Raw genomic sequence first — 24,552 nt, 5'->3', positions numbered from 1 at the left:
AACAGAGCAGGTAACATTACTACAGCTTAGCCCTAATCCACTTTAATGAGAGCTGAGTTGCAGTAAGGCAGCTTGGCCACTACACGATCGAGCTTTTTGCTTTTTGCTCCGTTTCACGATGTACACCAGTGCCATGGCTTTGGCAAGTAGCTGAATGTCAGTGGTGCAGTTTGTTGACCCCACTGATCTGATACACTAACACAATCTTTTAAGATGCCGCTTGAAATTCCCCCTGTGCCACTGATTCAATGGGAAACAACGGAACAGGCAGAATTTCAAGTAAGGCTCTACTTGAAATTCTGCCACATTTGCTTAATGTGAACAGGCCCTTATATTTCAACTGCTCATGTATAAACTTGATAAAAAATATTTCAATTGAACTTTTGACACTTTAAAGGGGGTCCTAAATTAGGCTTCGTCTCCTTTGTCGTGGCCGAATTCAATGAGAGGAGCACCTCACGCTGCGCCCGGTGTACCAAATCTACACTGCTTCCAGCAGGTGTAGATAAAAGAGGAGCGGGAGGAGGCCACGAATCTGCGCCTTCTCCCTGGCATACGCCCCTGCCGTTACCAGGGCCGGTTTTAGACTAGATGTGGCCCTGGGCAAAGTTAAAGGTGGGGCCCCAAATGCTGAAATATTTTAGCAACAATTTAAGGTCCCCATACATGTTACTCTTTTGTTGGTGGTACCTGTTGCTCCTGGTGGGTTCGGCCATCAGCGTAAGGTGTATGGGGCTCTCTGGACAGTCCTCTGACAGATGATATCAGTGGACATAGGGGGTCGAGCTTGATGGAAAATCAACGCCCAACCTCTTTGTTCTCAGAGAGATAAGCCGGCATCAGATCTGTATGGCTATGGCTTTCCCCTCTCATAGAGAACACAGGAACACTCAGATGTGCCAAATTTCTGTGTATGGGGAGGACGGGACCGGATGGGACAGATAATTGTCAGCTGAAGGATTGTTCAGCCAGCAGTTATTGGAAGTGTACGGCCACTTTTAAGGCCGTATTACACGGCCTGATATTCCGCAGAAGCGAGCGCCAATCTGGTAGAATGGAGCTCGCTTAGAGAGCCTACTACATGGCTCTTTTATGATGCAGCAAAAGCTATGGAGGAGATTTATCAAACTGGTGTAAAGAAGAATTGGCTCAGTTGCCCCTAGCAACCAATCAGATTCCACCTACTTAGAATGTGAGTAATGAAAGGTGGAATCTGATTGGTTGCTAGGGGCAACGGAGCCAGTTTCATTTTACACCATGTTTGATAAATTTCCCCCCCTATGTGTATATATACAGTATATCATTAGTGATGTGTGTGCAATCCTTGCTGTATATAGTAAACAATAAAGATATATACTACCTGATTAAAGTCCCCCGGTGTCCTCAGGCCTTGTCTGTGATATATACTACCTGATCATGTTCCCCAGTGTCCTCTCAGAGCGATAGCGTCCTGATTCGGACAATTTTCGCTCCATGTATTAGGGCCCTTACTCAGTTCAGAAGGTTACATGCCGGGACTGCCGCTATATGCCAGGACTGCCGCTATATGCCAGGACTGCCGCTACATGTCAGGACTGCAGCTACATTATGAGTCTGCCGCTACATGTCGGGACTGCCGCTACATGTCGGGACTGCCGCTACATGTCGGGACTGCCGCTACATGTCAGGACTGCCGCTACATGTCAGGACTGCCGCTACATGCCGGGACTGCCCCTACATGCCGGGACTGCTGCTACATTATGGGACTGCCCCTATATTATGGGACTGCCGCTACATTCTGGGACTGCCGCTACATGCCAGGACTGCCGCTAGTGGTGTAAACACAAGAACTATTTATATGAATTGCATTAAAAAAATAAAATAAAAAAATCACTATAATCAGGACCAAATATTACCTCCATACCGTTATTGAAGAAAACACACTATATATAGGCTAATATTACCACCATAAAGTGACCGCCCCATAATGACTTTATATACACTATATACAGACCAATATTACCGCCATAGAGTGACCACCGCATGACTCTTTATATACACTATATACAGACCAATATTACCGCTATAGACTGACCACTGTATAATGAATGACTCTATATACACTGCATAATGACACTTTATACAGACCAATATTATTGCCAAAGAGTGACCACTGCATAATGACACTTTATACAGACCAATATTATTGCCAAAGAGTGACCACTGCATAATGGCTCTATATACAGACCAATATTACCGCCATAGACTGACCACCACATAATAACTCTATATACAGACCAATATTACTGCCATACAGTGACCACCACATAACTCTATATACACACTATATACAGACCAATATTACCGCCATAGAGTGACCGCCACATAACTCTATATACACACTATATACAGACCAATATTACTGCCATAGAGTGACCACCACATAACTCTATATACACACTATATACAGACCAATATTACCGCCATAGATTGACCACTGCATAATGACTCTGTATCCAGACCAATATTATGTGGCGATCACTCTATGGCTGTACTATTGGTCTGTATATAGTGTATATAGTCATTATGTGGTGGTCACTGTATGGCGGTAATATTGGTCTGTATATAGTGTCATTATGTGGTAGTCAATCTATGGCAGTAATGACTATATATACACTATATACAGAGCAATATTAATGCCAAAGAGTGACCGCCACATAATGACTCTATATACAGACCAATATTACCGCCATACAGTGACCACCACCTAAGGACTGAATACCACCTTATTTTTTTTTCTCACCGTATTGCCTTATATACATAGGAGCTGCAGCCAATCAGCGGCCTCAGTGGTCACCTGCAGCAATTACATAGGACTGATGAGGCCAGAGAATGGCTGCAGCTCCGATACACAGTCTATTCACCTCAACACTTGGAGTCAGCAGTGCTAATACACACACACCATTGTATATATATATATATATATATATATATATATATATATATACACACACCATTATATATATATATATATATATATATATATATATACACACCATTTTATATATATATATATATATATATATACACACACACCATTTTATATATATATATATATATTATATATATATATATATATACACACACACCATTTTATATATATATATATATATATTATATATATATATATACACACACACCATTTTATATATATATATATATATATATATATATATATATAAAAAGTTGAACACGAGGACGGCACTCCAGTAGTGTATAGTGAGGATTTATTCACCCAATCACAAACAGCTATATATATATATATATATATATATATATATATATATATATATATATATACACACACACAGCTATATATATATATATATATATACACACACACACACCATTTTATATATATATATATATATATATATATATATATATATATATAAATATATATACACACACACTCACACATCCATGAAAACACATTATACAGATACAAACCATCCAGTCCATACACTATACACAGGACATGTAACACACACTACATTCATGCATTATACACCTACATTCATACACATTACACACTACATATACAGTATACTTACCCCCTCTAGCATGCTGGGTGTAGTGGTACATCCCCCTCATGTACCTTGCAGAAGCAGCAGCAGGCTGTCATCCTCACCCGGCAGCCCTCTCCTCCATCGTCCCGACAGCTCCACACCAGAGCAGGAAGTCACGTGCAGAGAGGAGCTGGAGGGAGGGGGAGGGGGAGCTACACACACGGAGCAGACACCAGCCCAGCGTCCTGCAGCCTCTGCGTGACCCCTGATGGCAGCAGCCAGGGATCATTCACAGACACTGCAGGACGCTGCCTGTGCTCTCCTCTCCTACTGGAACTGCGGGAGGGGGCCCCTGGGGGATGGGGGCCCTGGGCATTTGCCCTGCTTGCCCCCCCCTAACGCCGGCCATGGCCGTTACTTTGATAAATTTCCCTCTTGTGTCTGTGTTTTATCATAGAACCGATTAACTTTTCACTACAAACATGTAAAGCTAGGTTCACATTGGGTTTTTGCAATTGTTTTTTTCATCCACTTTTGCAAAAAAAATTTGATGCATTTGTGTGCATCTGTTTTGATCCGTTTTTCCATTGACTTCCATTATAAAAAATAAAAAAAACGGATCAGCACGTGTCAACACTACACTTTTGTGTCCGTCAAAAAAAACGGATCCATTTTTCTTATAATGGAAGTTAATGGAAAAATGAATCAAAACGGATGCACACAAAACGGATGAAAAAAACGGATTGTAAAACCGCAGTGTAAACCTAGCCTAACCGTTAAGAAATTTGATAAGTGCTGCGTATAAAAGTTCAAAATTGAGTATATTTCTTGGATTTACGACTATACAGCAAATCACTGTCAGTATTTAGGCCCAAAGTATATAGTCTCCCATCATGTTCTCTTTATACTGTCCTTGGTAACAGCATTCAAAGTTTATTATGTCCTGGTGAAAGCGCTCGCCATGCTCCTCTGAATAAGTTCCCGTGTTATCTTTGAATTTATTAAGATGGGCATCAAGGATATGGACTCTGAGTGACATCCTACAGCCCATTGCAGCATAGCAGGATGAGTGCAACCTCTGGCACTATTTAAATTAATAGGGGTTAGCCGGCATCAAAAAAACATGCCAACTTTCTTCCAGAAACAGCACTGCTCTTGTCTCCACTTAGGGTGTAGATTTTGCAATTTGGTTCCATTGATGTGAATGGAGCTTAATTGCAAACCACACCTGATCTGGAGACAAGAGAGGTGTTGTCTCTGGAAGAAAGTAGCCATGTTTTTCTAATGCTGGATAACCCCTTTTACTGTGCACATTACTTCATGTATACTCTACAGATCATCAAATTTATTGGTTAGTTCAAGGTTACTGTATTTATACTGCTATGTGCACTTGTGGGACAGACCCACAAAGTTCTAGAAGGTTCTAGACGATTCTGGAAAGTTCTAGAAGCTTCTTCATAAATCTTACAGTTCCAGAAGCTTCTAGAATTCTATTCTCAGCAATAAATACTTAGAGAATTTTCTTTAAAAATACATACATTTAAAAACATCACCATGCTAACCACAAAAGCAAAGTTAAAGGGGTTGGCCACTTTATAGTAAAATAGTTCAGTGTACAGTATTAGTAAGTGTACTCACTGTATGTACTGACAACAGCTCCCTGTGTACCTCATAGAGCTAATATCAGACTCCCCTCCTCCAGGCTGTGCTGCCCTGCTCTGTGGTGTTTCTGTCCTAAGATGGCTGACATGGAGGAGCATGTGACCATGCCCCGCCCCCCAGTGTCCACCACTGAGCCTGTATATGTCTGTATATGTGGAGGACACTGGGGGCGGGGCATCGCCACATGCTCCTCCATGTCAGCCATTTTATGGACAGAAACAAAACAGAGCAGGGCAGCCCAGCCTGGTGAGGGGGAGTCTGATTTTAGCTATATGGGGTACACAGGGAGCTGCTATCAGTATATATATTGAGCACACTTACTAATACTTTGTACTGACCTATTTTACTTTAAAGTGGCCAGCCCCTTTAATGGGGGAAAAAAAACCCTTTTTTTCTATTTATTTTAGCAAAAACAGTGATTGTAGGTATCAATGACCTAGATTGAGGGTAGGTAATACTTTTTGCCTACTTCACTTACCTTTAGTCCTTGCTCCTAGATCACAGTAGTTAGTAAAAGTGCAACTGCAACATCTGTGTATAGATTAGACCGGTTCTCAGCTTTATGCCTTTTCAGGCAGGTGTAATATGGCTGCATGTCCAGGCTTACACTGTCTGTTTTGGTGGGTGGGGGTGTCATCAAAAAAATGATGACCCAAATTATCACATAAAAAATAAATATTGTTAGGTATCAACACATCTGAAGAAACCCAAATTTATATAATAAAATAAAAAAATAAAAAATTAATAGGTTACATAAAACCCAAAACAGTACATTAAAAAGTACAACCTATCCAGCAAAAAAACAAGCTCTCATGTGGCTATATAAACAGAAAATTATGAGGCATATTGCCAGGTCATTGAGTCTCAGAAACCATGGGGTTAATAAATTATTATACTTATTTTAAGGTGAAAATCAGAATCTGTACTTTTCTACTGACTCCATAAAGAAATTACTCCAATTCCGACTGCAACTTTACAATCTAGTATAATATACTATATTACATGTGTCATATACAGTATAGGAAGTAGAATATGGAGGTAGAATAATACAGTAAGTATTATTTATCCTGACAATGGCGCTGCGCTGAGTTTCTGTAATTTAAAGAAGTGTTGGCCTTTTTTTTTATCGTGAATTCCTTTTAAACAGCCTGGTAAACAATATTTGTATCTGCACTCTTTTTTTTTCCATTACAAGACAAGACGTTCTCTGTAGGTGAATGTTGTCTGCTACCATTTGAGAAGGGCGTTAAATTATTAACCATAAGACAATCAAATAAAACACAAGCTACTCCGGCTCGACCACTGAGGCACATCCCAGATCGCTCCAACGTGTTAACCCAATCCTCTGACTTATATTTTTTTAATGGTTTCGCAAAGTTCATTTGTGTAAAAGGTCAACACGGAACAGCGTCTCATCAGGTTGTCGTCCATTTACATATGTTGGTGGAAGATTAGATGTGTTGGCAGTTTTACGTGGCTTCCATTACCGCTCCTGACAGATGCTAATCAGGCCTGGCTACAAGGTTTTCATCGCTTAATTTTGCAATGTTTGCGCAGGGATGCTAGCAGAAACATTGTATATGTGTGAGTATATATGTATATATATATATATATATATATATATATATATATATATATATATATATACACTCACCGGCCACTTTATTAGGTACACCTGTCCAACTGCACGTTACCACTTAATTTCTAATCAGCCAATCACATGGCGTCAACTCAGTGCATTGAGGCATGTAGACATGGTCAAGACAATCTCCTGCAGTTCAAACCGAGCATCAGTATGGGAAAGAAAGGTGATTTGAGTGCCTTTGAACGTGGCATGGTTGTTGGTGCCAGAAGGGCTGGTCTGAGTATTTCAGAAACTGCTGATCTACTGGGATTTTCACGCACAACCATCTCTAGGGTTTACAGAGAATAGTCCGAAAAAGAAAAAACATCCAGTGAGCGGCAGTTCTGTGGGCGGAAATGCCTTGTTGATGCCAGAGGTCAGAGGAGAATGGGCAGACTGGTTCGAGCTGATAGAAAGGCAACAGTGACTCAAATAGCCAACCGTTACAACCAAGGTAGGCAGAAGAGCATCTCTGAACGCACAGTACGTCGAACTTTGAGGCAGATGGGCTACAGCAGCAGAAGACCACCTGTTACTAGCATGGTGTACCTAATAAAGTGGCCGGTGAGTGTATATATATATACACTATTTTCTGTTAGACTTTATAAGATAGATAGATAGATAGGAGATAGATAGATAGATAGATAGATAGATAGATAGATAGATAGATAGATAGATAGATAGATAGATAGATAAATAGATAGATAGATACTGTGTTTCCCCCCAAAAAAGTTTAACGTTTTTTTACCCCAGGCTTACAAATGTCCCCGCAGTTCCGGAGCTCAGAGGATTTATGTAGAGGTGCATTGCCTCTACATAAATGTCGCGCAAACGGGCTCAGAGCTGGTGTAGATTTCAATGTAATTTTTCCTCCGGAAAAATTACAAAAGCGATACCTCGGCCCTCCTGATCGCCCTCAACCCCATCTCCTAAAATAAGGCATCCTCCCCAGAATACTCACCAGCGGCAGATCAGACGTGCGGCAGCGGGAGGTGTGGCGGCAGCATACAGCGGGACGTGCGGAGGCTGAATCTTAACCTGGTAAGAGGTGGCCGCTGAAGTTTGATGCAGCTTTAGGAAGTCCTAGTCATAAGCTGTATCCATGTTTTTGAGGACTTCCTAACAGGAATGAGTGAATTTACAGTAGAAGTGAAGCGATGCAACTTTAACAGCCACCACTAATGAAATGCCGCACACTTGGGTTTCGAATGAAGCATGCTCCAAGTTCGCTCAACTTTTTCCTTGACTCCCACAGCAGCGAATAGACAGAGCTGACATGCAATAGACAGGATCATATGGGAGTGGCAGCGGTCCTGATAGCATGCTTACTCAAGAGTTGTGCCTTGCAGTTAGCACAACTCCACTAGGTGAGAACCTTCATTATTGACCTTTGTTACCTGTCAGAATTATACTATGGAGCGCTGTCTTTTATTCTGTATGCAATAGACAGAGCTGACATGCTACGTTTCCACTACATTTAAATACTTTTTAATACGTGTGCATGTTTTATTTGGTGTTTTCTGTCATAAGTGAGAAGGTATTCAATATAATACATATTGTTCTTTTACTTTTTGAAATTTTTTTTATATATTTTTTTAAATTTTTTACCCCACTATTATATTTTTTATTAATTATCCATAATTTTAAACACTAATAATGTGCACATATACATCATATACATAGTGCGTAAGCCTCAGGAACAAGTATCATAAAACAACAGCCCTGGGGGTGTCCTTCAATGGACCTTGGTCAGTCTATCCATGCCAGAGGACATCCTTATCATGTAATCACTGGGGAATCCCATCTTGCTTTCTCCTTGTATGATGTAAGCAGCTTTGATCATAGCATTCAAGCGGTTAAACAAGGAAGGTTTTTTTTGATCCGTTGTTAGAGTTGAACCGCGCTTGTCCATTTTAGCTATATTTGTCCTTCCCCCAGCAATTCCCGTAAGTTTGGGACACCGTAATAGTACAGTGTAGGCCTTATACTATAACAAGGCGGGTTCCCATGGGGTTAAATATAAGGACGGTGCATAGATGATAAGAGGCTCTGGCCGTGAAAATGTAATTCCGACTATGAAAATGTAATTCCGATTGACTGTTCCGATACGTGAGACCGATTGTGTTTTGTCTTCCTCTGTTCAGCGCTTTCCAGATAAATCGCTGGTTTTTTTCCCTCTTTTTTAGCCTGAGAACGTAAACAAACAATAGACAAGCCATTTATAAATGCTGACGCCTGCACAAACCAGAAAATATCATGGCTGTACTTTCAGATGAAAAATCCCCTCTCCGCTAAGACAGCTTTATGGAACATTATTCATTAGCCTAAAGACTGCTATTCTCCGATGGTGAAAGCCATAGCGTCTATTTAATAAGTCTGAGCCGGCCGAGCTGCCTATCCTACAGCACAGCTATTTTTAGTATTTTCAGAACAATCCGAAATTGCTTATTTTCTGTTTACTAAAGTCATTTTATTTGTTTCCATGGGAACTAAAGCGAGTGCCGTGGTGTAACTGTTTCAGGAGATGGTCTGAAGATACAGTGGATAAAACTTCAACGGTGCGATCATAAGAAATTGATGAGCCGTACTGTAGGAGAAGTAGTCACGGACTGTTAAAGGGGAAAAGACTGTGCACGACACATTTTCTTTTTAGTACAGTATCTTTTACCTGATCATTTTATAACTATACTATACTACTAACTATAAAGAAAAGAAACTGGGAATGGATGAGTGCATTTAGTGAGTTGAAAACAGTGGGGGAGATTTATCAAACAAATTGTGAAGTGAAACAGGCCCAGTTGCCCCTACCAACCAATCAGATTCCACCTTTCATTCCTCACAGACTCTTTGGAAAACGAAAGGTGGAATCTGATTGGTTGCTAGGGGCAACTGAGCCAGTTTCACTTTACACTATGTTTGATTAATCTCTTCTTGTATACTTTTAGGCTATGTTCACACTGCGTATGAGTCTGGACGTAGTGCGAACAGCGAATATACACACGTAGTTTTGAGGTTGATGCGTTCACTTGAAAGTATACGATATACGCCCGCACAATGCACACTACGTATGAGCTTACGGCCGGATCGTATGCGGCGCCGTGAAAAATGAACAAGACAATTGTTTGAGAACGGAAATGTTCCTACTCACGGCCGTGGATTTCCATGCGGTCCCGTACGAAGTACTTATTTCAGCCAAATTGAACTTGATTTTGCAATCAAAAAGGTTCTGTGAGTTTTATTGGGCTGGGCGAAGATTTCCAAGTAAATGACCTGCTTCAGATCGCTTCGAAACAAGCTAGGGAAGCATAACTGTACTACGGGTGTATGTTCGCGGTTCGTACGCGGACTCATACGCAGTGTGAACATAGCCTTAGGGTAGAAGGGGATTTTCAGGATTGTCTTGAGAATGGTCATATATATGGTTTACATTTTTCTACTCTGACACAAGAGCGCTCTCTTTATTCCCTTCTTCATACTCTATGGATGACTATTAGACCAATTCCTTGCCCTCCTGTTTGCTGACAAACAGTCCGTACCACCCAACTGGATCAAACAGAAGTCACAAATAGGATTGAGTAGAGGTGGGCACTTTCCTTCCGATAGATCCGTAATAGGCTACCACTATGGTCATATGTCTGTGGGCTTTGGGGTTCCAGGTTGTGAGAGTCATCAGAACTACAGTACTTGGTGATGTGCATCAATGTGAAATGGGCGCTTACACAGAAAGTAGAAAACCATACGTCGGAATACAAGAACGTTGTAAGTGGATTGCCCATAGGCATTCTTTTAAGAAGGATGGTTAAATGCCTGAATTTATTCAGTCTTGAGAAATTAAATGGTTATTCTTCTATCCGAAAAGTGTATTTAATAGAATCTCAAGCACACTCAGACTTGTCCGAACCCGCGCATGTGGCATGTGATTACCGATGGCTGAAGAAGTTAAATGCGGTCCTAAGGCTGCCTGGAAAACATGAATACAGCTATAGGTCATAGGCTGTATCTATGTTTTCCAGGACTCCCTAGGGCTGCATCCAACTTCTGAATGCCGCACACTCAGATTTGGACAGACCGAAGCGTGCGTGAGGTTCCCTCATCTCTACTGTTTAAATAAAATGATCACCTTAAAACATACCATATTACTTGTTAGTATAGCGTTGTAATAAATTGTACTGGGTTTAGCAGGCTTTTGGTTGACCCCTCACAGAAAGTTGTGTAGTCCTTTCATTTTCAGTGTGGTGTTGTCTCAGCAGCTCCCTTTCTTCCCCCTCCCTCCTGCTGTTTCAGATGGCTTGTTTGGATCTCATCTCTGAGCTCAAGCCCCACCCCCTGACCTTCAAAACACATTACGGAAGAATTAATTGTATTCACAGCTTGCTGACATGTGCTGAACAATGCCACAGGCGGAGGAACACACAGGGAATAAATAGAGGAGCTTCAGCAGGCTTACTGACTCCACTGGCTGTTCATAGTAAAATATACCTCACTTTGGGTTAAGAGAGTAGAGTCCCCTGTTCAGTGATCCTCAAAGAGTGTCTCAGGTTCTGGAGCTAGAGAACACAGAGAAGACAGAGCTCCATGGTGCAGGATCATAAAAACAGAGGTGGATCAAGTAGGGGAGTTTAACAGTGGATTCCCTCACCTGATGTGGTTGTGCAAGACTGAGTATATAGCTTTTTAAAAATAATTTAAAAAGTATAATAAAACATTAAATTAAGGATACAGCACAACGCGTTTCCAGGCCGGACCGGCCTCTTCATCAGGTGCACCTGAAGGACCAATTGCCAGTGGAATAACAGTGGGAATCTGGCACCATTTGAACAGCAGAAGGGGGCAGGAGGATCAGGGTAGATGAGTATGGTTTATTTACTTTTTGCAACCCTCATTTAAAAAAAAAAAATTCTAACCCAGAAAACTTTTAAATGGAGAGACCTCTCACAGAACACACATTACATTGTCCTTGCTGGCGTCTATGTTTTTTTTCTCTGTGATTTTTTTTATTATTTTTTTTTAAAGGCAATCTTTCAAACATGCAGGCATTAAAGGGAACCTGTCACCCCCCGTGCCGGGGTGACAGGCTCCCGACCCCCCGCTATAGCCCCCTATACTCACCTGATCCCGCCGGGTCCCGCTTCTGGATGCGGTCGGGTCATGGAGATCTCAGCCGCTGCAGCCCGGCGCGCGCGCTGAGAAATGAGTCCAACGCTCATAGAGAATGACAGAGCGCTGGACTCTCCTGTCATTCTCTATGAGCGTTGGACTCATCTCTCAGCACGCGCGCCGGGCTGCAGCGGCATAGATCTCCGTGACCCGACCGGATCCAGAAGCAGGACCTGGCGGGATCAGGTGAGTATAGGGGGCTGTAGCGGGGGGTCGGGAGCCTGTCACCCCGGCACGGGGGGGGGTGACAGGTTCCCTTTAAATCTGAGTCAGAAAAAAAAATAATCCTTACCTCCATCAAGCTTTTTAGTAAGTTACTTATAAACTAGGGCATTTTCCCTGTCTATTAATGCACTAATCAATACAAGAAGATTACCCATTCTACATTAAAGATGAAGCTAAAAGTAGAAGCTACAGAACTTTTAATTAAGCATTACAGTAATTATATTTTTAACTTTCTATTAAACCTCGCATATAAATTAGGATCTGACTGCACGTCGCACAGCGGTGGGGAAATTCGGTATAGAAATGACTCAGAGTTCTTCTGCTCACGTTTCTAGTTCTGTGAAACAATTTACTTTATATTTATTCCTCCTATTGCTTTTTCTCTTTGTTATAATATTATTATGTTTATTATTGCTATTATTCTATATATTTCCTATCTATGTTTACCAGGTGTAAGTGGTAACTCCAGGGACCCAGGGACCCCATTAGTAGCTCCACCACTTATGGTTCCAGGGTTGGCTGTTATTGCTACCTCTGCACCAACAGTTACACCCCTGAAATATTTTCTTATTCTCCTTTGGGTTGAAGTGAAATTTAGAATTTTAAAGTGACTCTGTCAGCTTAAAGTTAGGTTCCAAGCAGCGGGCACTGTTACATAGCTGTTAAGACAAGGATACACATTGTTCTCTGGTGCAAAGGGTCCAAGGGGCGTTCCCAAACCCCAAAAGTGATACAGACTGTAATGCCTCCTTGCTCCACCTCCAATCCCTGATCCTGCTGACTATCAATCAAGCAAATTAATGGAAGAGCTATTAAAACCCTGAGCGCTTTAGGGGCATGAGAACACTTCTTGGACCTTAGCACAGGAAAATAAGTAAAAGGATTTGTTCTTTGTTATAAAGCATAGACAGATATAGAAAAGGTACCATGTGCCTCCTTGACCTAACAGCATCTTACAGCGGCAGCAGTTAGCAACCTAAATTGCACCTGACATTAATTTTCATGCGAATGTAGCATTGGGTAAATTGCTGTTTTTTTGTTGTTTTTTTTTATTGTAGCAGATCAGCGGTGGCACTTTTGGTCCGGCGCTCAGCACCGTTTTTTAACCGTGTACCGATCCGGCTATATGCAGTGGGGGCAAGCCCGCCGCCCCCAGTGTAACGATATCCCCTCTGTGACGCGGCTCCATTGATTCTAATGGAGCTGCGTCACAGAGGGGAGGGGACATCGTCACACTGTGGGTGGCGGGCTTGCTCCCACTGCATAGATCCAGGCCGGTACACGATCAAAGAACGGTGCTGAGCGCGGGAGCCAGACGTTTCAAACAAAGGACTGCACTACCGGGATCCCCACGATGATCTGCTGCTGTAAAGTGGTATATTCTCTTTAAGTGGAGGGGGGGGGGGGCTATGTATGGCTCCCCCCCCCCCCCTCCAGCCCCAGTTGCAGTACAATGAGAATCACCTATTGTTGTATATTAAATATTATTGTTGAATGGTGATATATATCGACCTAATTCTAGTCATTTCCCTATTTTCAGGATCAACCTTCATCTGCAGTACACATGTCATACCGGTGAAGAACCAGGAAGGGGTCGCAATGATGTTTATCATTAATTTCGAGCATGTGACAAAGGTTGAAAGCCCAGCGGGATCCCCGGATAAATTAAGCCAAATTCTTCCAATCAAGGCAGAAAACCGTAAGTTAATGGCGAAACATCAGTAATGTTCTCATTTATTATATTTTTGATTTACTTTGTAAAATATACAGGGTGGTCCAAAAATAGGTAAACAGTATGGGCCACATGTATCATCCGGCGAACGGATGATTTTCGGCGGAAAGTGCCGATTTGCGTATTTTTTTATTCGCAAATGGCCGATTTGCGAATAAAATATTCGCAAAACGGCACTTTCCGCCGAGTACGCCAGGGGGGCGGAAAGGGGGCGTGTAGTGGGCGGAACGGATGGCGCAGACTCAGAGTCCGCGCAATTTACCATCCGTTCCGCCCACATGTATGCCGAAAACCTACTCCAGTCCTCAGCTGGCGTAGGTTTTCGGCGGTGCGCACCGGCGCGCACGGGATTTATGTAGAGGCAGTCCGCCTCTACATAAATCTCCGTAGCGCCGGAGCTGCGGGGGCATTTATAAGTCCGGCGTAAAAAACGCCGGACTTAATAAATGCCACCCTATGTGTAATAGGGTTATGAAGAGGGGGATTTATATATATTTATATATAGTTAGTAGAGGCAGTCCACCATTCAGAACCCACATCTATGCTTTATGCAGATTTCAATTAGCGCCATGTAAGGCTATGTTCACACAGTGTAAACACAGTACCGGCCGGATGATCTTTGCAGCAGCAGAGTTCTGATGCGGGCGCATCCGTGTGCGCTCGCATCAGAACTCCCCACTGCACACTATGGAGCGTGCACTAACAGGGTTATCTGCACCCGCTATTCACTGAAAATCGGCCACAGAAAACTGACATGCAACAACGGCCGTACTTTTTTGAAAAGAAAAACACTGTGTGAACATAGCCTAATACTTCATTTATGCTGTGGTGGCGCTGAAGAGAACGTTAACACTTGCTACCAGGTTCCTGCAAAGATTACAGCTGAGACTGCATGACCTGCCTGTCATTCTAGGAGTCGTCTAACAAAAAGAGGATATCGAAAGTGGCTAACATTGTTTAATATACTAATGGAAGTATAGAATACCAGCCCCCTATTGATATGGGAAATTACATGTCAGCATATCTCCTTTCTTCTATTCTTTTGATTTCATTTCTTCCTGACGTCCTTGTTTGCATATACCATTCTCCTAGTTTTCCGTATTTTGCACTCTTGAGGATAACCTATATACAGTATGCACTTTTCGCTTTGTTAGACATGAATGTGGCTTCTTTGTTCTTCTTGCTTCCAGTCATCATTTGCATTTTACATCTTGCGGTCAGAATTATTTCCAAGTGAATGTGAATTGCTGATCGGTCGCTTTTTTATTTTTTCTTCTACAGATGACATTTTTTTTCTCCTCTAGATTTATTATGTAGTTATATGACATGCATGGCCGTGAAGTTTACAAAGTTCTTTAGGAAAGTACTAATGTTATAGTAGTATCTCAATAGACCCGTTATTTTGTAGCGTGCCACACATTGTACATGTTGCCTTTTAACAGGAGCTATTACACCAAGCGATTATTGGCTGTAAGAGCCGATAATCAGCCAAATATGGCCAGTAATCGCTTGTCGTAATAAGGCCTTAAAGTGTCACTGTGGTTTAATTTTATTTTTTTTTTTTTTTTGCAGAAATCAATAGTACAGGCGATTTTAAGAAACTTGGTTATTGGGTATATTAGCCGAAAACTGCATTTTTATCATGAAAAAGCAGTTTGAAAATCTCCCCCCTGTCTTCATTGTTTTCTATGGAGAGGGGAGGGGTGGAGGGAGATGAGGGACCCAGACAGGACAACATAGATTTAATTTACAGCTACATCACCGGGCTATCTCCTCTAGTCAGCACTGACCTCTCTGACCTCTGAATACTGGCTTTCACACAGCTCCCACGGTGTAATCCTTTGTTTTCTGCTCTCTGCTGGCGACTAATCTCCCTCCTCCCTCCTGGGGAAAGTCTTTTTGAATGCAGATAATGGCATATTTGCCTAAGCATATTACAAAGCTTCTTAAAATCGCCTGTACTATTGATTTCTGCAAAAAAAAACAAAAAAAACACAGTGACACTTTAACTTTTCAAAGACATTTTTTAAAGTGACAGGGACACTTTAATTGATACTCTTGCAGAAGGGGTTTAACATCATGTGATTCTGCTTTGCTTCAATTCTAGCCTTCCTGGTTAAAGGGGTTATCCAGCGAAAATAATTTTCTTTTAAATCAACTGGTTTCAGAAAGTTATATAGATTTGCACGCCACTTCCTGCAGAACATACAACAGCTAATATATATGGGAAGACTTGACATTTTAAAATAGAAGTAAATTAAAAATCTATATACGTTTCTGAAAACAGTTGATTTGAAAGAAAAAGATTTTCACTGGACAACCCCTTTAACCCCCTCCCGCCGCTGCACAGTAAATTGCCCGATGCTGCAGCAACGTTAATTTACAATCCCTGGGTGACACAGGTGCAGAAGCTGAGCTCTGGCGCTGACAATTATCCCTTTAACCCTTGGCACGACCGCAACATCTATAAGGCTTCAGAGAATTCTCCATTTACAGAGGGAGAATTCTCTGGTAACCATCGGGGCTCTGCGATGTGATCGCAGTGCCCTGATGGTAGCCATGGACACCAGAAGCCTCAGGCTCCTTGTGTCCTTGCTACGGAGGCCGGTGGGGAAGGGACGGAGGTAAGGCCAGCATGCGGCCATGAGCTCTGCCCCCCCCCTTTCTTCCCTGCCACTGTTACAAGATTATAACAGCGGCAGGGTACAGAGGAGAGGGGACAGAGCTACGGACTTCATTTTATGAGATAATTATGATCCCATAAGCTGAAGTCCAAAACATCCTGGGCATCAATGATCTATGGTCGTGAAAGGGTTTATGGATACTGACAGAAGGGGTTTAACCCTATGTGATTCTGTTCGCTTTAGTTCTAGTCTTCCTAGTTAAGAAATAAAATAAATAAATAATAATTCATATGGGCTCTGTAGCAGTGATCATGAGTTGTTGTCACCCAAATGCTATGGCTTGAGTACGGCTTGTGTGCCTAGAACTGGTAGAATACTAAAAGACATCACATCTAGTGATGAGCGAATACTGTTCGATCGAATAGACATTCGATCAAATAGTGAGGTATTCGATCTATCGAATATTATGGAATAGTTCGCCAAATATTCGACAAATATTTAATAAGCGTTCAAATCCCCCAAGATCCGTTTTTTTTCCTCCAAGTGTTTGAGTAGATGTTTTTCAATAATCGAATACTCGATGGAATAGTCGAATATCCGTACGATATGCATACGAATATCGAATATTCGAATATTTCACTATTTGCTCATCACTAATCACATCACATACTAGATGGAACATCTGTACAGTTTTGCTCCTTTCTAAAAATGTGATGTCTGAAATCGGTCTCAGTAGGTAAACAAACTGTCCCTTTAAGTCCTCTAAGATAATGGTAATATTTGCAGATTCCAGGTAGAAATCCTTAGACATATAAATCCGGGGGCCGCAGCTGAAGCTGTACAGTTTGCTCCATGATAAACATCACTGTACAGTCACAGCGCAGGAGAAGCAGCCTACTGACCTTGTGCAGGAGGTGCCAGTACATTGTTAGACTGGAGATGCAGCTTTCATGCTGACGCTTCCCCAGAAACAGAGAGCGTAAACAAACACTACGAGGACCTGCGACCTCCGCGAGCACAACGTTGGTTTACAAAACAGGATAACAAATGGATGTTGTTCCACTACCTGCAGCGCCCCAGCTACGCCTGTCTGTTTATTTTTCTATACTAAAGCAAGCCGCACACCAGCTTCCTGAAAGTAAGTGTCAGAGAGTAAAGCCTATCATTTGTATGGTAGACAATTCAGCAATATACTGCACTTGGTGTATCAGTTCCTTACAATTTTCAAGATCTCTGTTTAAAGTCATTGAATGAAAACCCTTATTGTTAAACGCCTGTCCTACACATGTGATGTTTAAGTCAATCGTATGGATTGACTTAAAGGGGTACTCGGGTGAAAATCCTTTTCTTTCAAATCAACTGGTTTCAGAAAGTTATATAGATTTGTAATTTACTTCTATTTAAAAATCTCAAGTCTTCCCATATACATCAGCTGCTGTATGTCCTGCAGGAAGTGTTGTTTTCTTTGCAGTCTGACACAGTGCTCTCTGCTGACATCTCTGGCCGAGACAGGAACTGTCCAGAGAAGGATAGGTTTTCTATGGGGATTTGCTGCTGCTCTGGACATTTACTGACTCGACCAGAGATGTCAGCAGAGAGCACTGTGTCAGACTGGAAAGAATACACCACTTCCTGCAGGACATACAGTAACTGATAAGTGCTGGAAGACATGAGGTTTTTAAATAGAAGTAAATTACAAATCTATATAACTTTCTGAAACCAGTTGATTTGAAAGAAAAAGAAATATTTTCTCCAGAGTCCCCATGTGCTCTCCCCCAGTAGTATATAGTCCCCCTGTGCGCTCCCCCAGTTGTATATAGTCCCCCTGTGCGCTCCCCCAAAACTAGATAGTCCCCTTTGCGCCCCCCTGTAGTATATTGCCCCCCTGTGCGCTCCCCCAGTAGTACATTGCCCCCTGTGTGTTCCTCTAGTAGTATATAGCCCCTTGTGTGCTCCCCCAGTAGTATATAGCCCCCTGTGCACTCCCAAGTTGTATATACCCCGTGCACTCCCAAGTTTTATATAGCCCCCTGTGCACTCCCCCAGTAGTGTATAACCCCTCTGTGCCCTCCTCCAGTAGTAAATAGACCCTGGGTGCTCTCCCCCAGTAGAACATAGACCCCTGTGTGCTCCCCCAGTAGTATATAGCCCCTCAGTGCGCTCCCCCAGTAGTATATAGCCCCTCAGTGCACTCTCCCAGTAGTATATAGCTCCCTTGTGCACTCCCCAGTAGTATATTGCCCCCTGTGCGTTCCCCCAGTAGTATATAGCCCCCATGTGTGCTCCCCCAGTAGTATATACCCCCTCTGTGCACTCCCCCAGTAGTATATAGCCCCTCTGTGCACTCCCCCAGTAGTAAATAGCCCCTCTGTGTGCTCCCCCAGTAGTATTTAGCCCCCCCCCCGTGTGCTCCCCCAGTAGTATATAGGCCCCCTGTTCCCTTTCCCAGTAGTATATAGCCCCCCTGTGTGCTCCCTCAGTAGTATATAGCCCCCTCTGTGCTCGCTCAGTAGTATATAGCCCCCAGTGCGCTCACCCAGTAGTATATAGACCCCTGCTTTGAGCTCCCCAGTAGTATATAGACCCCCTGTGCACTCCCCCTCCCATATAGCCCCATGTGCGCTCCCTTAGTAGTATATAGACCCCCGCTTTGTGCTCCCCAGTAGTATAGCTCCCCTGTACTCCCCCTCCCATATAGCATATAACATAAAAAGATAAACACTTATACTCACCTGGGTCTGGTGTCTCCTCTTCTCTTCCCCTCTTTTGGCCGCACTGAAGCGCTCCCCTTGTCTGCCGCTCTCCCCTTGTCCTGGCACCGGCCCTTTAGTGATGTCACTCGAACGCCGAAACCAGAGACGGAGAGCAGCCTCTTGTGACCGCTGCGGCCACAAGAGTGACTGACAGGGAGAGAGCCAATTGCTCCCTCTCTTTCAGTGCTGCTCCTGCACAGTAACTGTGAGCACTCATTACGAGTGCTCATAGTTACACTGCAGATCGCAGCAGCGGACGGAGGGGGTGGGGGGGTGGGGGGGTGTTGGGGAGGTGTGCAGTGGGAACCATGGATGGGTAAATAGATTACTTAACCATCCAAACCGAGCTCCCCCCTGACAGTCTAGCACCAGTGGCATAGCTACCAGTGGCATAGCCCGAGGCCCTCCCGATCAATCACTCTTGTGACCGCAAGCATTGTTTTGCTTGCAGTCACAAGAGTCTGGCTCCGTCTTCTCCCAGCTGCTGCGCGGCTGCCGGGGGTGTCGCGTCTTACCCCCGGTAGCGCGCGCATCCCAGAGCTCCCTGCGCGCCTTGGGCCCTGACTTCCGGTTCCGGCGCGCAGGGAGTTCTGGGATGCGCACGCTGCCGGGGATAAGACGCGACACCCCCGGCAGCCGTGCAGCAGCCGGGGACAGACCGAAGGAGTGAGGATCAACGTGGGAGCGCGTTGTCAGGTGAGTTAAGTTTTGTTTTGTTTTTTATCAGCCTGCAGGGTGGGGGGGAAAGAGGGGGGCATCTATGAGGGGGGAAAGGGGACCATCTATAAGGGAGGGGGGGGGGGGAGGGGACCATCTATGAGGGGGGGTGGGGGGGAAAGGGGACCATCTATGAGGGGGGTGGGGGGTGGGGGGGGGAAGGGGACCATCTATGAGGGGGGGGGAAAGGGGACCATCTATGAGGGGGGGGGGAAGGGGACCATCTATGAGGGGGGGGAAGGGGAACCATCTATGAGGGTGGGGGGGGAAAGGGGACCATCTATGAGGGTGGGGGGGGGGGAAAGGGGACCATCTATGAGGGTGGGGGGGGGGGAAGAGGGACCATCTATAAAGGGGGGGAAAGGGGACCATCTATAAGGGAGGGGGGAAAGGGGACCATCTATAAGGGAGGGGGGGGGGAAGGGGACCATCCATAAGGGAGGGTGAGGAGAGAGGGGGCCATCTATAAGGGAGGGGGTAGAGGGGGTCGTCTATAAGGGAAGGGGTAGAGGGGGCCATCTATAAGGGAGGGGGTAGAGGAGGCCATCTATTTGGGGGGGTGTAACATAGGGGGAGAGGGAATACACAGAGGGGGCATATATTATTAGGGGGTCACATAGAGTCAGGGCTACCCACTAAATGAGGGTGTAAAGGGGACAGTACAGATGTGCAGTGTGTATAGAGATGAGGATGGTGTCAGTGTGAGGAGCCTAATATGTCTGTCTGGCAGATTCTGTGGATTCGTGGCTCGGAGAAGTTCTCATAATGGCCCAGGACGGATGGAGAAGATGAAAAGGAAAGAACTCTGATCAGAAAAGACGTCTCCTGTGAGTCACCTGATATAACTGCACTGTAATGTATATGGTGTATAGAGCCTGTGTAGAGCTGGGGCCACCTCTATATGACTGGATGAGGTGATTTAGTGTACTGGATTTGGTCAGTAACAATATGGTGGTGATGGTAGTGGTTGTGGTGTGGCGGTAATGTTTCCTTCCTATATACTGGTATTACATATATACACACACACCAATAGCATCACTTGGTCGTGAAAGGAGGGGGGGGGGGGCAAGTTGGCCTCTCGCACCAGGGCCCAGGACACATTAGCTACGCCCCTGTCTGGCACATAGTGCTGGTCGCACATAGCAATGGCAATAGCTGCAGTGGAGTGGTTAATATATATTTAACCTATCAGTCTATCATTCTATATATCTATCTGTCTATCTATCTATCTATCTATCTATCTATCTATCTATCTGTCTGTCTATCATCTATCTATCTTCTATCCATCTATTATCTATCTATCTATCTATCTATCTGTCTATCATCTATCTATCACTAAATAATATGCATACAGTATTGAAATAATTAATTGGGCTGGTTCAGCAAATAATTCATCGGGCGGGTGTAGCTTCCCTCCTGCTCTTCTCCTAGCAGGGTACACTGACAGCCGCTGCATTATAAATTTATACAATTGACAGTTCAGATATCAAAGACTATCTAATAAACAAAAAAAAGAAGTATATTGCAAAGATGAAAGGCGCAGTTGTAATAGGATGATACTTCAGTGAGTTGTGATGGTCGTAGGGAAAAAAAAGCGAGGGTTGAGAGCAGAAACTATCACGTCCTGCATCTTCTTAAAAGTGAGAGTTCTCGTCTTTGATTGCCTGTGAGAGACAGCGACAATGACAGCCAGCCAGGGTAATTTCTGCAGTAGTCTGTCTTTTAAAGCTCCACTGAATACCATCTGGTCATGTAGAGTTAGTAAATGATGCCCCCAGGATCACTAAAATGTTTTCTTTTCAATGATCTGGCAAATGCCTCCCAGGGCATCAGGTTTTGACACTGCCTTTTAAATAGTAAAAATGACATCCCCGAAGGCTGCAGCTCACGTATCACAAACAGCTACTGCCTACAGCTCGGGATGTCACCGCTATAACATACCAAGGTACAGTATAGTAATCCTCAGTATGTCACTTTAAAGAGGTAGTGCCGCTCAGGGTGTGTTCACACCTTCAGGTTTTTAATTGCAGTTATTAAATAAAAGGCCATAAATGGAGCTGAACACAGGAGATGTCTCAGTCTTTCCTTTATACATGTTCTCCATATCTGATCTGTTCCTGGCTTTGTATTCAATAATGGCAACTTGCCTCCATTTTATATCCATTTAACTCCTAAGTGGTGTTGAGTGGCTCTGTCGAAATGTTCCCCCCATGCCGCCTTAAACATAGATATAGCTATAGGCCATAGGCTGTATCCATGTTTTACTTGTACGCCAGTTTGATACATTTTCTTTTATCTTTAGGAGTTTCATTACCCTGCAATCTGCCATCCACTGCCTGTTGTCAGGGAAATTCTGTCCCTGGTAACAGATAGATAAGGTCAAATTACAGAAAGTGTTGCAGGGCTTGGCGTGTGTCATGTAGGAAATAGAGAGAATCCCTGAGAAAGCCTGGGCTGTGTTGCTGCAGGTGGATGGCTTGAGATAATCTGCACTGTTTGTCAAAGGTAAATCAAGGCTTCCTTCCCATTTCTCACCACCAATATAACCCATAGTTTAACATTGTGTACATACCAGAGTACCTATTGCTGTATGTCCACAGTAGCGCATTGCCAGACTGGGAGTATTGTAGCAGCAGGTGTGACGGATCAGGGGAAAGTGAGTGAGACTTTTGTTTTTATATTAGTATAGCACCTCAGCCATATATATTTTTTTTACCCTGAAAAAAAAACAACAATTAAAAGGGGTTGTCCAGCTTTATTCAGAATTGATGACCTATCTTTAGAAGAGACTTTAATTATTTGATTGGGGGAGTGGGTCTAACACCCAGCATCACCAGAGATCAGCTGTTTGCAGGGGATGAGGTGCTCATGATCTACACCATTATTTTGCCATAATTCAATTGCCTCAACTATAACATGCAATATCATTCTATAGCAGCACTATACAATGATAGCATAAGACTGCAGTGTTGGAATAAACAGTAAACTGATAACAGTAAGATAAGTGGTATAATAATAATACCGCCATATTGTTCTTAAATCGTAGTGGCATACCGTACAATGAACCCTATAGAGGAAATATAAGAGAATAAGAGTCAAACAGATAATAATACCGTACTGTGCAAGCATAATTCTGCCCTATAGTACCTGCTTATAAGTGCAATAAACTGTTAACAGCACAACAAAGTGCAAATTCTGTACAATACTGTCATGTAGTGTGAACGCATACAGAGCCTGGAGAATCATGCAATATACTCCAGTATCCAGGTAGTGTTACAGAATCCAATTCTCTTTGCACATCTGTAGATGACACTTCCCCGTGCTGTCAGGCGAGTCGCAGAGAAAGCCTTCTGTTCTTTCCCTTTCTTCTGTCTCCTATAATGACATATGGCGATATAACCAGTTTTTCCATTTTAGATTTTTTTCCCATGATGTTTGTGCGGTTCTTTGTATCCCCGTCTTATATGATGGACACGGTGAGTTTGCAGTGTGGATGGATCTCTGCTGGCCTATTACACATCGCAGCCTTCTATAAAACAATGATGGGAACATTCAGGTTGCTATTTTTGGAAAACCTATAAGAGCATGAGGAGGTTTAGTAAGAGCTGGAAGTGCAGAATATCACTGGCTGCTGCATGGGGTGTATGATAGGGGATCTAAAGGTTATGTAACCTATCATACATGTAAGACATACACAAGACATACATTTATAGTTAATGGGCATTATGCAAATTATCAGTATTAAAGGAATAGTTCAGCAAAAAAACTAAAAATTTAATCAACTTGTTCCAGAGATTTGTAATTTACTTCTATTAAAAAATCTCAAGTCTTCCAGTACTTAACAGCTGCTGTATGTCCTGCAAGAATTGGTATTCTTTTCAGGCTGGAGAGCAGGAGAGGTTTTCTATAGGGATTTGCTGCTGCTCTGGATAGTTCCTGACATAGACAGAGGTGGCAGCAGAGAGCACTGTGTCAGGCTGGAAAGAATACACCACTTCCTGTAGGACATACAGCAGCTGATAAATACTGGAAGACTTGAGATTTTTTTATAGAAATAAATTACAAATCTTTGGCACTTTCTGGCACCAGTTGACTGAAAAAATATATATATATAATATATATACATATATAAAGATATATATATATATATATATATATATATATATATATATATATATATGTATATATATATATATCTTTAATGGTTAAATAGATAATTTTATGTATAACTTATTTCTGTCACTGAAAATGAATGCTTCCACTTTATTAGTGAACACCACAGATTCATTTCTCACAAAATCTCAATGTGTAAATGTAGCAGAGCTGAATGTGTCTGGTTTCCTTGCATATCTATTTTACTAAAATACCGATTCTGAGCCATCTTTTCTTTGTTGTCCCTCTGGGTCTTTTTGTCCGTTAAATGTATGAATGTATTAACAAATTGTAATATTACCCTGTATCTCTTGACAATCTTACCCAGTTATCAGTTTAGCCATATGTTTTTCAGAAA

At 42.9% G+C, this 24,552-nt stretch overlaps 1 protein-coding gene across 3 annotated transcripts in view; it reads left to right on the top strand.

Moving 5' to 3' along the window:
• KCNH7 (potassium voltage-gated channel subfamily H member 7) overlaps positions 1-24,552 on the top strand; it is a 292,320-nt gene that overhangs the window by 142,472 nt on the left and 125,296 nt on the right. For all 3 annotated transcript variants that reach the window (XM_069985116.1, XM_069985114.1, XM_069985115.1), the window contains exon 3: positions 13,757-13,915. In XM_069985116.1, the coding sequence (XP_069841217.1) occupies positions 13,757-13,915 (159 nt within the window). The remainder of the gene's footprint in view (positions 1-13,756; positions 13,916-24,552) is intronic.

The sequence above is a fragment of the Dendropsophus ebraccatus genome, chromosome 9 (genome assembly GCF_027789765.1).
Source record: "Dendropsophus ebraccatus isolate aDenEbr1 chromosome 9, aDenEbr1.pat, whole genome shotgun sequence".
NCBI lineage: Eukaryota > Metazoa > Chordata > Amphibia > Anura > Hylidae > Dendropsophus > Dendropsophus ebraccatus.
The sequence above is the reverse complement of the archived record's forward strand: the minus strand, read 5'-3'. Positions and strand labels throughout refer to the sequence as shown.